This window comes from Odontomachus brunneus, unplaced genomic scaffold, assembly GCF_010583005.1.
Source record: "Odontomachus brunneus isolate Ranch 3 - 2012 unplaced genomic scaffold, Obru_v1 Obru_scaffold_033, whole genome shotgun sequence".
NCBI lineage: Eukaryota > Metazoa > Arthropoda > Insecta > Hymenoptera > Formicidae > Odontomachus > Odontomachus brunneus.
Genome location: NW_022639483.1, coordinates 522,879 through 538,317, shown reverse-complemented (window position 1 = coordinate 538,317; position 15,439 = coordinate 522,879). Strand labels below are relative to the sequence as shown.

At 40.2% G+C, this 15,439-nt stretch overlaps 3 protein-coding genes across 9 annotated transcripts in view; 2 read left to right on the top strand and 1 right to left on the bottom strand.

Annotated features, from left to right (window-relative positions):
* The window catches only part of LOC116843448 (probable ATP-dependent RNA helicase DHX35), a 10,041-nt gene extending 5,525 nt beyond the window's left edge, over positions 1–4,516 (top strand). For both annotated transcript variants that reach the window (XM_032813847.1, XM_032813848.1), the window contains exons 3-12: positions 885–1,064; positions 1,260–1,400; positions 1,489–1,651; positions 1,732–1,893; positions 2,307–2,453; positions 2,552–2,693; positions 3,143–3,429; positions 3,594–3,899; positions 3,981–4,134; positions 4,209–4,516. In XM_032813847.1, coding sequence (XP_032669738.1) covers positions 885–1,064; positions 1,260–1,400; positions 1,489–1,651; positions 1,732–1,893; positions 2,307–2,453; positions 2,552–2,693; positions 3,143–3,429; positions 3,594–3,899; positions 3,981–4,134; positions 4,209–4,335 — 1,809 coding nt within the window. In that variant the 3' untranslated portion in view covers positions 4,336–4,516. The remainder of the gene's footprint in view (positions 1–884; positions 1,065–1,259; positions 1,401–1,488; positions 1,652–1,731; positions 1,894–2,306; positions 2,454–2,551; positions 2,694–3,142; positions 3,430–3,593; positions 3,900–3,980; positions 4,135–4,208) is intronic.
* Positions 4,517–5,242: 726 nt separating this feature from the next.
* On the top strand, positions 5,243–7,618 carry LOC116843449 (WD repeat-containing protein 89). The gene is made up of 7 exons (XM_032813849.1): positions 5,243–5,815; positions 6,084–6,325; positions 6,414–6,754; positions 6,826–6,954; positions 7,040–7,134; positions 7,231–7,333; positions 7,399–7,618. The coding sequence occupies exons 1-7, from the start codon at positions 5,649–5,651 to the stop codon at positions 7,534–7,536; spliced, it is 1,215 nt and encodes a 404-aa protein (XP_032669740.1). The 5' UTR covers positions 5,243–5,648; the 3' UTR covers positions 7,537–7,618.
* An 18-nt stretch (positions 7,619–7,636) lies between these two features.
* LOC116843447 (rho guanine nucleotide exchange factor 18-like) overlaps positions 7,637–15,439 on the bottom strand; it is a 20,367-nt gene continuing 12,564 nt past the window's right edge. For 5 of the 6 annotated variants that reach the window (XM_032813845.1, XM_032813840.1, XM_032813842.1 and 2 more), the window contains 8 exons: positions 15,037–15,093; positions 14,324–14,873; positions 13,815–14,044; positions 13,176–13,711; positions 12,897–13,087; positions 12,576–12,767; positions 11,800–12,503; positions 7,637–11,650 (listed from right to left, as the gene is read on the bottom strand). In XM_032813845.1, the coding sequence (XP_032669736.1) occupies positions 11,350–11,650; positions 11,800–12,503; positions 12,576–12,767; positions 12,897–13,087; positions 13,176–13,711; positions 13,815–14,044; positions 14,324–14,873; positions 15,037–15,093 (2,761 nt within the window). In that variant the 3' untranslated portion in view covers positions 7,637–11,349. The remainder of the gene's footprint in view (positions 11,651–11,799; positions 12,504–12,575; positions 12,768–12,896; positions 13,088–13,175; positions 13,712–13,814; positions 14,045–14,323; positions 14,874–15,036; positions 15,094–15,439) is intronic. The other variant, XM_032813844.1, reaches the window with a different exon arrangement.

Genomic DNA, 15,439 nt, shown 5'->3' with positions numbered 1-15,439 from the left:
ACACACACACACACACACACACACACACACACACACACACACACACACACATTATAAAATATGTTATGTTGTAACAAAATATGTGTTTTTAAACCACGTTGTAAAATGATATTACAACTACTAGATGCAATGTTTTGCTTTAATTGCATAATACAAGAGATACTAGTAGCTAAAACAATAAGTTCACAGTTCGCCAGGGTTGTGCGTAATGTTCGAACGTTTTTCTTCATTGTTGACGTATAGGATAACTTTCGCATTGTACAGCATACTGCCCACGCCACGAAGTGGGTCAGTTATTGACTGTAGTTGAGCTTTTTTTTATCTAATTCAGTGCCAAGAGCGTTACCTAACTGTATCGCCTGCGATAATACGACAGGCTTGCGTAAAAAACTGTTACGTGTACGAGACGAAAAACCATAAAGCCTCGTAATGCTCCGGATAACGCGGAACCAGTGTCGATAGCCGCGTTCGATGTAAGGTTTCTCGTTAAATTTGAGAACGCTGCGGCCAGCTTTTGTATTATTTTTATAACGAGAATATTTAATAAAAAGTATTTATATAAATCAGTCGTTTCTTGTGTAAGTATGTACGTTCACCTCTCTTCCATTCGACGATCAATCCCCCTCCTCTCCCCCCGGATAATAGTAGGTGTTAGATTTCTCGAAATTTATTTTGCAATTACACAATAATGTATATTAATCCGTTAGTATATTAATCTATCGTTTATATATACTGAGAAATTAATACTGATTCGTACAACAATGTACACATTATGCTTTCTTGTGTTCGAATGTAACTTGTGTTCCGACATAATACACTTAATGAATCCAGACTAATTAGTGTGTCATAGTTGCTATATGTAAACGACATTTATTACTCCTCAGTACCTTCTCGAAGCAGGATGGTGTGCGGACGGGAAGAAGATCGGTATCACAGAACCTAGAAGGGTCGCCGCCACTTCCCTGGCGAATCGTGTGGCCGACGAGCGCAATTGCATCCTGGGGACCACCGTGGGTTACTGCATACGCTTTGACGATTACACCGATGAAACGACCAAGATTAAGGTGCGATTCGCACGCAAATAACACGAGCCCTCCGCCCATATATAATTCTGCCGTTGCGAATAAAATATATAAAACTAACGCGTTCATTATTATTATGTTAGTGTTTTTATTATGTCCATGTGTACGCTACACATATCTATATTATGATTTTGTTTTACGGGAACACTCTGAGATGTGTAGTATCTTATTTTGTAGTACATGACGGAAGGCATTCTTCTGCGAGAATTAATGAACGACCCGTTATTAACGAGCTACGCGGTCATTATCTTGGATGAAGTGCACGAGAGAACGCTCCTGACCGACATCATAATGGGGCTGCTGAAGAAAATAATCAGGGTGAGTCCATTAATTCTGCTCGCGGGTATAGATCCTAACTGTAACCGAGGCATGAAAAAATTCGATGTCGCGCTTTATCATTGTGCAGAAACGAAAAAGCCTACGGATCATCGTTTCGTCGGCGACTGTTGACGCGGAGGAGCTCCGCGATTTCTTCAATGTGAACGCGACCAAGGATCCCGCCAAGGATAGCGCCGTCATCATAAGCGTCGAGGGACGCCTGTATCCGGTGGAGGTATTTTTCTTAAAAGGTACACACACGCAAAGTCATTTGCGCGATTAACGCCGCCCACTGTGGTTCTCTGTTTAATTGCAATCGCGCGCATTACAGAGCCAGTTGCAAATTACGTTAATGGTGTGGTGGACACCGTTCTAAAAATACACGAGACGGAAGAACCAGGCGATATTCTAACGTTTCTCACGGGACTCGATGAAGTCGATCAAGCCGTCTCTCTTTTATTGGAACACGCGAAGCTCATCAAGGACGGGAAACGTGAGTGGGCGATTTAACTATTTTTCCGGAGTTCTCTCGCACAATTTCTAAGTGTCAAAGTCTTCTCGGGAAGAGAGGATCCAATTTCCGAGTTGCTCCGTTAACTCTTGCTCCGCTGAACCCGCTTGCCCTGAATCCGCTAAACGGATTTTCTAATATGCATTATTCAACACCGTTATGGCGGAACTTATTGTCTTTTCAGTAATGTTTGAAACTTATTCTCTAAAAAGTTGCGGCCGATTAATCTTCTACAGTTCGTCCTGATTTTCTTACGTTGCGATTTTGCAACGTTTCAACATCCTGTTGAATAATGCACATCAAATAAAAATTACTAATAAACTAATAAAATATACTAATGATTTAAGTGAGCCACAAATTTATGATTAAAGCGAATATATGTAATTGATTTCCAGAAAAACTGCACCCGTTGCCGATGTACGGATCGTTGCCGAACGCGGAGCAGCTGAAAGTATTCTGGAAGGCGGCTAAAGACACTCGGAAAGTTATCGTGGCAACCAATATCGCGGAAACGTCTATCACCATTCCAAATATAGTTTACGGTACGTTAGTTGTGCCTTAGTTTTTGCATGCATTAGCCAGTAGACTAGCGGTGACTCAGCGACGTTACTAATCTTTTATTGTGTGTGTGTGTGTGTAGTAATCGACTGCGGCTTCGTCAAAATACCTTGGTTCGAGGCGGAAACCCAGACGAATAGCCTCGTTATCGTTCCAGTATCAAGAGCTTCCGCCGACCAGCGAGCTGGCCGCGCTGGCCGCGTTCGTACAGGAAAAGCATATAGGTAAAAGAGGTTTCTTGATAAGCGTTTGGTTACGTGACTTATTTACGTAATAACATACAAATAAATTCATCTACTACTTCAAAAACGACCTATAGCTCGATTTACTTATAACCTCAGAGGTTATTTATGAACTCGAAAACGCGACACACGTTTATTAATGGTTTGTTAATACTAAGGACAACCTGTATTTTTAATCATTTGAAAAATAAACTCTATCTTTACATAAATAGAACCTTATATAAAGGTCTTTTACATAAAACATACATGACGTAAAAATATCATTTTTATAAATTAACTATATAATATAATTTATATAACTACAATATAACTTAATAACTTAATTGTATAATGTAAATTAATATAAAACTGTAATATAATATAACTTATATATAACCAAAGCAATTTACCGTTAAGTATATGTGATTAAGGTAGCCAAATAATTATTACAGATTGTACACAGAGGAGGCTTACGTTGGATTATTCGAGGCGACGCCACCGGAAATGCAACGCTCGGACCTGGCGCCAGCGATATTGCAATTGAAAGCGCTGGGCATCGATAACGTGTTACGATTCAATTTTCCGTCTGCGCCGCCCAGCAAGAATCTAGTCATGGCTTTGGAATTGTTGTACGCTCTAGGTGCGATTGATGGTAACGGAGATTTGACGACGCCGCTGGGTCTCACGATGGCGGAGATGCCTTTGGAGCCAGTACTCGCGAAATCCTTAATTGTCTCTGGTATGAATAATTAATAATCCACTTCTCTAGAGCAGTGTGTAAAAGCATAAAGTCATGTGAAAACGCGATACAGAAGGGTGAAAGAGAACTAGAGTTTCTTGATCGTTACAAAGTCACAATAAATTGCATTGCGGTAATGAGATGAATAATGATCGGTAATATAGGTGAAATGGGATGTTCGGAGGAGATCGCAACGATATTCGCCATGCTGCAAGTTCAGAACGTCTTCGTGCAACCGGGTGGAGGACAAGCTATTTTGAAGGCGAGAATAGCGCATCGCAAATTCGAAGTGGAGGAGGGCGATCTCCTGACATTGCTGAACGTCTACACGGCTTTCCAGCAGAACAAAACGTCCGCCTGGTGCCAGAAGCACTTTCTCAATTACAAAGCTCTGTGCAGAACGACGGAGATTCGCATTCAGATGCAGAAAATGTTGAAACGCTTAGACATTCCGTTGACATCCTGCGATGGTACAGACTTTAATTAGTTTAATTAGAAGCAAAATGATCAAATTCTAAAATAACTTTGTAACTATTACTGATCTCTTTTAGGGAATGTCCAGCAAATTCTCAAATGCCTGACAGCTGGTCTCTTCCCTAAAGCGGCGTATTTGCACTATACAGGTGTGTACAGAACGGTTCGAGGTAACAAGGACTTGTTCATTCATCCGAACAGCTGTCTGTATACCTTACAGCAGCCACAATGGTAAGTTTAAGAGCTGTTTTTTACTTTCTTCACCAGAGTTCTTATTTATTTCATTCAATTTTATTTTATTCTAGGCTACTATTTTGCGAGATTTTGCAAACTAATAAAACATATATGAAGGACCTGACGGTTATTCAGCCGGAAATACTGTTGGAATCAGCACCACACTTTTACGAGAGAGCGTCTATCGAATCTGTTTAAAGTATTACATGTGAATATATGTGAATCGTATGCATTTAATACACATAGTTATTGTCTATTTTTGTACTTAGTATAGGAATAATAATTTTTATATTAAAAACTACATCAGTATTTTTAAGTCGCATACTGTGTAAATCTTATGAAATTGTAAATATGATTTTCATTTCCATGTGTGAGAAAAGAGAGAATATTTATTTAACAAAAATATTTTAAAATTTATATACTAGTATGAGTTTATATGTGCATACGCGTATGCATATCTTTCGATCTTTCGTCGTTCTTCCTTCGGTGACCACTCTCCGGATAATGATTTTCGGTTGCTTATAATTATTTTATTAATTATAAGTAAATAATTTTAATTGTCTTTATCATTTACTTTTGAATAATATTAATTATCTAGAAATAAATAACTATATAGCTAATTTTCATATGAGTTCCCTTGTAAATGAGAAAATACATATGAAAACAACCGCAGATCGCAAAATCATGCATATTACCTGTTACCCACTAAGAAGAATTGACGACGTAGTTTATACTCACGTTTTATGGACATAGAGGCGCTTCAAAGTAACGAACTGCTAAATCGCGACCACGTATAATCACTCTCAGGTTTTTTTTATATTAAATACATGATTGGTTAATTTCCTTGTCCATATGCATTAAACGAATATTAGTATTTTTAAATACACAAATTTTGATCAATCTGTGATCGATTACGATCAGGTTCAAACGTTTAAGTTCTGTAATTGGCTAGTAGAGACTTATGGCGTCATTAAAGCCTGATCTACAATATGCTCTTTGCATTCTGTTTCTTGTCTTCTGCCTTTTTCTGGCTTAAAGTTTAAGGTTTGAGTCAGAAAGAGATAAAGAGAAAGAAACAGGAAGCAAAGAGCATATTGTAGATCAGGCTTAATAGATTCCGGTCGATAAAAATTCGTACATTTAAAAACTCAATATAGTTGCTTTCCAATAAGAGACACAAAATTGTTTCATTGACTAAATGTCATCTAAAGACGATCAAGATAATATATAGCCAATGATAATCCATAATTTGATACAAGCGTAATTATATTCCTTGTAAATACTTTTTTAAATTGTGATCGCTGCACATGCGCAAACAACCTATTTTGTTGAGCAATACTGGATGTCAAACATTTAGAACACGTGGGAAGTCTATTGAAAACCGCTATAAATGTTTGACGAATGAATGGTTGAATATAACCTCAAATTTTTTGGATGTATCGTCTGTATATGAAATCGAGTGAGATTTCTGATATAAGACGAGTTTTGTTTTAATTTGAAATACAATCGATATGGCAGAGATAGTCGACTCCGTGAAGCAGCTGAGCGTCGAAAACGATGCAAAACCGTGCAAAAACGATCAAAAGATTAGGACACACAGCAAGTTGCATTTGTGGAAAAGAGAAAAGGCATCGGATGAGTCTGGCGATTACACCATCTCTGTCTGTGGAACTCAAAGGCAAGTCTTACATTTTTTTGTTGTGCATTTCATGTCAAATTTATACGAAAGTATGATTGTATATAATTTATATATTTGTATGCAATTTATATTTTTAATATTTAAATATGCTTTTTTATATTTTGGACAACAGTATATTGTTATGTTTGGCAGTTAGATTTGACGTGAAGCACGTGATATAAATATATATAATTTAATCTTTATTACATAAAGTAATATTCTATGAAAAAAGGAAAGTAAATTGAAGTACTTCTTTCAATATGTGTAGTGATCAGGACTTCTACATTGCAACATCATCGGGGCGTTTTTGCACAATATTCCAATTGGGCCAATCGTTAGGCAATAAACTTGTATTACCTCATCATCAAGCGTCTATTGTAGGAATCAAGTTTAATTCTACCTCCAATAATATATTATATACTGCTACTAATGATGGAGGAATCAAAATATTTGATTTGCGTGACATTGGTGACAACAAAGCACAACTTATAATGGAATTGGACGATAACTGTTAGTTCTTACAATTATAAATACTTATAAGAAATTCTTTTTTTGTTAAAGATTCTTATTTTGCAATATTCTCCTTCTCTAATGTCAGATAACACAGAAGATGGCAAAGCAAGATCATTAGTTAGCTTCGATGTTAGCTCTGATGATAAGTTCTTAGCTGCTGGAACTGAACAAACAGATGGAGATGCATTTATTATATTTTGGGATATAAGGTACAATAAGAAGAAAATGAGTAAAAAACAGAAGAGCCATCCTATCGGTGGATACTGGGAGTCACATACAGACGATATCACTTGCCTAGCTTTCCACTCGGTTAAGCCCAATGTTTTGGCATCAGGCAGTACAGATGGTCTAGTAAATGTATTTGACCTCGCACAACCGTCGGAAGATACAGCCTTAACATACACCTTGAACACTGAGTCATCAGTGGTAAAAGAATTATCTTGTATGTACTCTTTACATAAGTTGACAGAGGGAATTTTAATTCATTATATCCTTAGGACAGGCTAGGTTGGTTAAACGATGATTCTCTGTGGTGTACGACACATACGCACGCGCTGCAGTTGTGGAACTGTGAAGGTGCAAGCGCTTACGCGACATTCGAACGCAGTCGGTTGGCTGTATTACCAGTGTGTGCTCTCTTTATTATAACAATAGATTATTCATCTTGGTAGATTCTATGATAGAAAGATTGATGGATTTTATTCCTTTCAGAATGACGATCCCGAGAATTGCTACTTAGTAAAGTACCATAACACAAATGCATTTGGACAACCTTTTCTACTAGCAGGATACACTACAAATAATAGGTAGTTGTTACAATTATTATGTATTGTAGGTTGTTACAATTATATTTATATTAAAAGAGGAATATATAGAGTATTCTTAAACGATGTTTTCTTCAGCGAGAATTTAAGGTGTTTGGACATCACAAGCGACCGTTTGGAAATATGCGATGAAATCATAAATAACAACCAAATAGTACGAGACAGTTGGGTGCATGAAAAGGTAAGTTGAGCGATCAGAAGAAATTAGAGAATAATTGCTAACCGTGTATCCGTGAATTTTTTCAGAGTGCTACTCTGGCGACAGTCGGCGAGAATGGTATTATAGATTTGTGGCGACCGGAACATCTTGATGAACATTGTAAGGCGCAATCTGGTAAGATTAATACTGCGAAAAATCGACAACACAGGACTAAACCATATTGAATAGAATTGTTGAGAAAATCGACAATTATAAATGCATTTTTGTAAATAAACATAATAAAATTGAAGAGATACGCCGTTTGAATAGAGTTGTAATCATATATTTCCCTCACATTCTTCTTTATTATACAATAACAGTTGTATGTACATTTATAATAAATAGGTATTATTTGTTTATGTGATTATTCAACGGCGAGTCATATACCGATCAAAAAATGCAGCACAGGTTTATGTAAATACGAAGGAATGTAAATCACATATAACTCTGCAGATATACGGAATTAACAGACGAGAAAGAGAAAAGAACGAGACCGCGAGCTCGCAGAGAAACTGTTTCGTTTGTCGTAGCGAGATTAGAGTTAAAAAAGGTAGATTAAAAAAGGGGGTGTATAAGATGTGTGTATAATTGTCATAAAGAGGATTCGTACCGAGCATTACGAGTAAACGGTAGTCTTGACAAGATAATCAACCAAACGTTTCGATAGTAATGCGGATAATAACAACAATGATCGACAATAGCCTATAGTCAATACTTCGCATTTGAAAATCGTCCGAATTCAAGAGACCTTTATCATTAATCCGTGAGCGCATCATTAACCAAACGCACGCTCTCGCTTATTACATATTATAGTAATATTACATTAACGTTCAAAAGACGATCGCAGCAGCGAGTATCACAATGATAACAGTAGATACAGTTTTAGAGTGAAACAGTAGGTACAGAGTAAACGTACAAAAATACTTCCCATGAGCATCGGGGACGTAAAGATTCGCTAAAACGTGGAAAAACCGCGTTATTAATAATTTATATATATAAAAAAATATATATACTTATATATATATTTTCTTATATATATTTTTATATATTCTTTCTCAAACTTTTTTGCGTCGTCACGTGACGTTATTCTAAAAAACGCCACGAGACCCGCGTAGGCCGTCGCGCTATTCTTTAGCTGTTACCGATTTGATTCTTCGCCTTATCCTGCGTGGATACTGTGTGCGACTTCATTATATGGATAAATCACTTAAACAAGGGAGGGGGGAGGACAGAATTCGTGGGCATTTTACGGACACATTCGCCACGACATCGTCATCGATTCGCTCTAAGATACCGTGGCTTTTAAGATGCGACTACGAGTGCGCGGAGAAAATTAATCGTACGCATGTTTAGTCTCTTGGTTTTTTATGTTCTACGAGTCATTTCTTTTTTTATCCGATGAGCATCCGATGTGTTCTTTTATCTGATACGTGTGTGTGTGTGCTGGTCACATGCAGAATAGAATCTATATATTATGCGTACTCGCGCGATGAAGTCGAACACTCATCCGTGGAGGACACTAACAGCTATTTGTAATATCATTTGTGAGCATATGCATACTCGGCATTGTAACAGTAGTAGTGTAGTAGTAACAATAGAGTAGTAGCGTAATAGTAGTAGAGTTATAATAATAGTGTAGTAATAGAGTAGTAGTAGTAGTAGTGATGATGCAGTGGTGATGGTGATGGTGATGGTGGTAGTGGTAGGAGTAGCAATAGTAGTAATAGATTTGTAGTAAATCGTCGCTTTTCTCTTTTTTTTTTGTCATAACTCGACATCTTACGGAATACTTTTAATATCTATTGTCACCATGATTGATTGAGACGAACTTGGTAGTATTACTTAAGTTTCCTTAACGAGAATTAATTTATTAGTCGTTTATCTTCTTTTATCATCGTGCCTCAACGATGTCCTACCCATACTTCAATTCGATCATATTGCACGTCAGTCTTACCCAGTATTAGGAATGTTATATTTACACGGCGTATAACTTTACGGTCATAAATCGACGTTTTTAGGAATCCATAATTCGGATGCGTATTGATATAATCATCACAACAATATATTCTTTTATGTATAACACAGTTGTCGCAATTGTCCGTTGCGTGTTTGAATTCGAGAGGTTGTTCACAGTGATGTTTTCGCTAAGGTAAATGCTAGGTATGCGCTACCAACTGTACTATACGGAACAGCGAATCAGTTTCAACGTGCAGTATGACCGTGCTTTTGTGTTTTACGGGTCTTCGCCTTCGCGCCCGGCACTCAAGAATTCATTCTTCTTTCGTTGATATAAGCGTGAAAAATATATAAATAAAAAGTACATCAGACAGTGCGGAATACAAAGTCCGCAAAAATCGACACGAAGTCTACAATACCGCGAGTTGCCCGAATCGAAGTAAATGCGATTTTTGCCGCTCCTGTATTCGCCGCGTAGATTCGCGCGGACTTTCATTATCGATCTTACACAATGCAATAAATAAAGTAAATTGTAGACAATAATACGAAAAGAAAAGAACACTCGACAAAAAACAATAATGGCAGTGAATAATCTCGAAGTAAAGAGTGTCAAATGTGAATCCCCCTCCCCCCATCCCCGCCACTCATCATGCCAGTTTCGTTCGTACGGAAGAAACAATTCAATTTACAACGTACCTATCATGTACAATGATAATACTCGCAGACTCATTCGCAAAGCCGGAAAGAATAGTAACAGAATCGTTTGTAAAGCAAGTGTTTTGAAAAAACGAAATATCGACTTCGATCAGCGGCTTGGCACACACAATAATAAAATAATAATAAAATAATATAATAATAAAATGTTAATGATAAATCTTACTTTAGCCGTATTAAAATATCTTAAAAGTTACAATATAAGAATAGCTACCGCAGACTCGCCCGCGTGTTCTCTAGCATGCATTCACAGAGATAATTGGACACACACACACACACACACTCTCTCTCTCTCTCTCTCTCACACACACACACATACATATGCATACACGCAACACATTCGTCATTGCACTCATGCTTAATTGCACATGCTCGCATACACGCACACACATACACACGTACAATGATATACGTGTGTCACACGTACGCTTATGAAAAAGTATATATATGTACACATTCATGTATATGTAACCGTAATATATATGTATCTTTATCTACCTTGCATTTCAGCAAGTAGCAACAGGTTTGCTTAAAAGATTTATCTAAAATCTGTGTCTCTAAAACAGTGTCAGTCGGCTTAATAACGTAACGACGCAAGAATTCAACAAGATCGGCTGATCTACTTCGCTAAGCCGGCCGTTAATACTTTTTTTTTTTCTTTTTATCCACTTTTCCCTGCGAACTTTTCTCTAATAGCTAATAGAAATTACACTTTACACTTAACGCGTTCCTTCAAGGTAAATAGTATATCGTGACATTTGGCATAAAAATGATATTATTGCCATCAGTAACATTTGGAGCATACACATCGGTATTATTCTTACCTTTCTCAACTATATCGTAAAAGTAGATTGCTCGCGTTTATTGACAACGTTGTCGCGTCGTGGCGGACAAGATGGAACATCGTATTGTGCATTGGTGTGATGGAAGCAACTTTTGCGATCTCATTATGAAATAGATCATCATCTAGGTATCGCGAAGTTCTACAAGTAAAACGATTAAATCTCCGGAATAAAGGAAAGAGTCAAATAGATACACTAAGGGCAAGTATGACACGACAGATAGATACTGGAAGAAGGAGAAGGGAGAGAATATTACGCAGAAATAAAGAAGGATTACGATGAGAAGCAAAGGGGAAACGAAAACGAGTACAGGTAGAGACAGCATCATTAGTGCGAGAACGTCGAAAGTCAAAAGGACTTGACGCGGCTACGAGGTTGACTGTTCCTCGTTTGGCTGCGCGACGGTGTCGGCGTAGAAGTTGGCGTGGCCACGCCGGTGGTCGCGCGCGAAGAACGCGAGTGCTTGCGACCGAATCGAAAGAGTCGTCAGAAAAAGATCACCTCCTCTTCCAACGGTTGCTGCTGCTGCTGTTGTTGCTGCTGCGGCGGCGGCGGTGGCTGCTGTTGCGGTGGATCTCCGCGCTGCTGATGCTGTGTCTGATGCGCATACGTGTCCGGGGGTGAGCGTGTGATGCGGAGCGAGCGGTTCGACGAATGCGTGTGGCTGCTGCCGGCGTGACTGTTCCCGAGTTCCGGGGACGAGTACGCGGAGCCGGTGACGATGGCCGGGCTGCTGCCTGCCCGGGAGTGCCGGTCTGGGCTGTTGTTACTTGCGGTGCTGCCGCTTCTATCGATCGTAAGATGAAATGGATATTAATTATTTGCATATATGGCTAGAAGGCGTTCATGCATTATTTGCATTTGCATTTCTTTTCTATTTGTACGACTCATGTCTAGATAAAAGTACAGTTATTCGTTGAAGAAGCTCCTACTTACCTTGTATTGTTGTTGCTGCCGCTAGCTAACTTCAGAGGCAGTTGTTGCTTGACCGGCAGATTACTCTGTACCTTCTGCTGATTCGTCGCGCTGATCAAGTTCATAGGGATACGTTTAGCCTCGGGCTGAGACTTGCGCGTGGGCACTGTCTCGGCGTTCTGCAAGTGAGACAGATGTATCGTCGTCGAGCTGGCGGAACTCCCGACTAACGTGACACCTTGTCGCTCCAAGGCCTCGAGACGCCGGTATAACTGATCCCGTTGCTGTGTCACGTCTCGCTGCTCCGCGACCAACTGCTCCCTTTGCCGTGCCAGCTCGGTGCGCTCCTCATCCAATTGACTCTTCTCCTGCTGCGACGCGGCGCGAAACGCAGCCTTCTCCCGACATAGCTGGTCCTGCAAGTTCCGCAACTCCTCCAACTGGCGATTCGAATTCGGTCGGCTGTTGGAGGTCCTGGTCATAGGCATACTGCTGCCCTCTTTGCACGCGGCCAATTGCGCCTGCAGACCTTCGATCGTTGTCATCTGATTATTTATTATACAGAGCAACGTATAAACGTGATGAGACAAACGTATTGCCGCCAGCTGTTGATCCTTATTGGTCTCCAATTCTTGTCCCTCCTTTTCGTCGGGGCTCTCTTTCGGTAGCTCGCCGAGCTTCGGAACGGGTATCACGACGTTCGAATCACGCACCGGGTGTCGCTCCTAGAACGCAGAATGCAATAGTTATCGTTCCATTCTTTTTTATCGTCTTTCTCCTTATCTTTTTTACCTTACCTTATTACCTTCCTTATTATGATCGAAACCGGCAAACGTTTCGGCCCGTCGAGGAACGCAAAGAGCCGGCGGAACGTAAGCCTCGCTGTGGCGTTCACCGGCAGAACTCAAGCTTCTCGATAGAGTAGCGCCTCCCGCGCTGAACGACAGCGAGCTGGCGAGACGCGTTGCTTCTCGCACGGCCATGAGCGCCTACGTTAACGTGAAATTTATATTTCTATTAACTTCAGATTTTCTTAATACATACATTCAAAACTTGTTAATACATTGAATTGATTGTTTGACAATGATGTGTTGGAAAATGTACAGCATGAGATTTACCTCTTGCCACAATTGAGCATCGGTTCCTTCGTTGTGCGCAAATCGAGTGTAATCGGGAACCTCCTTTTCGATTCTCTCGTTGTCACTCTCGTTTGCGCTCCAAATGTTCGCCACGTGCAAAAGCCGCATTTGCAGACTCATCTTCTCCTCGAACAGCAATGCCTGTTCCGCGTCTTTCTTCCGCAACTCACCTGACAGTACAAAATTTTCACTCAATCTTTGCTTCTAAATGAAAATGGCACTAGGAGTTACGAATTCAGCAGAACGAACAAAACGTACCAACAATTCTAAGTATGTGTGATTCCTTAGCTTTAGCGATGCGTTGCTTCTCCTCGGCAGATACGAGGGAAATCGAGGACGAGCGAGTGTCGCGTAATTCGCTGCTGTTTTCCGTCAACGATTCGGCTTCGTTCTCGGGCTCCTGCGGACAGGCCTCGACCGCCGATCGGATTGATTGTATCCACAGCTGCTTGTCCTTTGGCTTCTGAACTTTGAGCTCGAACATCTCCGGATCGGCCGGATTGCTGCTTATTATATAAATGCTGGACTCCTGGCCGGCCTTTTCACGGACCAGCAGTTTCTGCAGCGATACTATACCGGCTTTATTGTCAGGCACGAAGAACGCATATTTCTGATCCCTCTCAGCCAAGAAAAATAATATGTCTGAGAGAACGACCACTACGATGGCAGTCATTTTGCCACGGCCTTGCATTAAGTATGCGGTGCCCTCGAACTTCAAGATTCTGTTGAACGCCATTATGTCCGACTTTTTGAATTTGGCACCACGGTATGTAGCAAACGACTTCGCGTCGATCCTGCGGAAAATGATCACTTGTGTTCTCTCGAGTAGATTATGAAGGAAGTGAGAGTGAGCGAGTCGAACGATCGAGGTAAGAAAGAAAAAAAAAATCGACTTACTTATTATATATTTCTAATTTCCTATCTTCTCGTTCCTTGTCGGCTACGCAGGCATCTACGTCGGCTAAAATCTCCTTAACAAGTACCAGTGCTTTGCGTAAGTTTTCGTTCTCCTCTTGCACGATGCTGGTTTTAATGAGCGGTTCCACCAGCAATGGATACTTTGTCAGACGTTGAGTCACGAACAGTATACACTCAGGTATACCTTTCTTCTTCAACAACGGATTCGCCTGAAGATATAGAGATTACTTCGTTAGACTGAAGTCTCGATAAATTATTAGTTCGTTTCAAGAGTCTTTTCCCATAAACACTCAACAAGTGTTGATACGAACATATTTTTCTCAAATATATACAAAAAATTGAAGTATGATATAAAAATACATAATGTATAAAATACATAATGTATAAAATACATAATGTATAAAAAATATAGCAATATACCTTTTACGGAAAGACTCCCGAGTCAACCTGATATTTATGACACTTGTAGTTTATCGTTTGAAATGTACCTGACAATGGCGGACGAAACGTGCGAAACGCGGATCGTGACGCTGATAATACTTGTACGCTTCGACGGCGTCTCTATGGCGACTACAAAATTCCCCGTACGCGCTCTTCATGCGCTGCGCGTTCTCACCCGAGAACTGCTCGACCAAGATATCGGCGATCGTGTTGACCACGTGATCGGCGTTCTGCCGCTTCCGCAGCTTCTGCAGGAACCGTAGGTGGGTGTCGATCAGGTCTCGCAATCGCGGAAACATGCGCTCAAGGTCCGGCTGGCCCAGACGAAAGTGACGTTGCAGACCTTCCGCGAAGATTCTCTCCATGGCGAGTAGCACCAGGCAGTGATGCTTCTCAGTCAGCACGAATTCGTATATGTGCTCCTGCCTCTTCACCTGACGCTCGCAATGATCAACGAGGCGCAGCGCGACATTACGTCCGATGGCGGCGCTCCAAGAATCCGGCTCCTCCTTGCTCAGTCCCAGCTCGGGATCGATCTCGTCGAGGTCTGCCACGGTGAACTGGTGATCTTCCCCGAAATCAAATTCCTCCCATCCACTGAAACGAGGTAGAGAACGGTTTGTCAGCTTCCTTTATTGCGTTCTTCTAATAGCGTTACGATATATCGGACGACAATATCGCTATATCGATATTCATGTGGGCCAAAATTTACGATAACATCTACGGAAGAAGAGAAAAAAGAGAGATGTGATCTACAAACCTGGGAAGGTCGCGATGTTGCCCGCCATCCCCATCTTTCTCTTCGTTTATCGTTTGACTGAAAGAAAGATATAGCTTTGTTTCAGAAAGCACTAAATGCGATCAAAAGAAGAAATCTTACTCTTCCCTAAATGATGCATATACAATGTTAGGTTGAACTCCAGCTTGTCTGAAAGACTCTTCGAATTAACGTACTGAGATATGTCGACCATTCATCAACAAGACTGCGAATTAATATTATACGTAGTCTAGAACTATTCTCTTTTTTCCTTTTTCTCATCGGTGTGACCATCGATACAAACCTTTCGTGTATAAGACGATATTTCTTATCTTTGTTTAAACGTATATAAATTCGTCTAACTCTCGTTATGTAGTCAATACATATCCGATATGTTATCGAACTA

Excerpts from the sequence above, each read along its gene's own strand:
- LOC116843449 (XM_032813849.1), top strand. The coding sequence starts at position 5,649 with ATGGCAGAGATAGTCGACTCCGTGAAGCAGCTGAGCGTCGAAAACGAT. Across the intron at positions 5,816-6,083 it reads TCTGTCTGTGGAACTCAAAG|TGATCAGGACTTCTACATTG; the intron begins GCAAGTCTTACA and ends CAATATGTGTAG. Across the intron at positions 6,955-7,039 it reads GTCGGTTGGCTGTATTACCA|AATGACGATCCCGAGAATTG; the intron begins GTGTGTGCTCTC and ends TATTCCTTTCAG.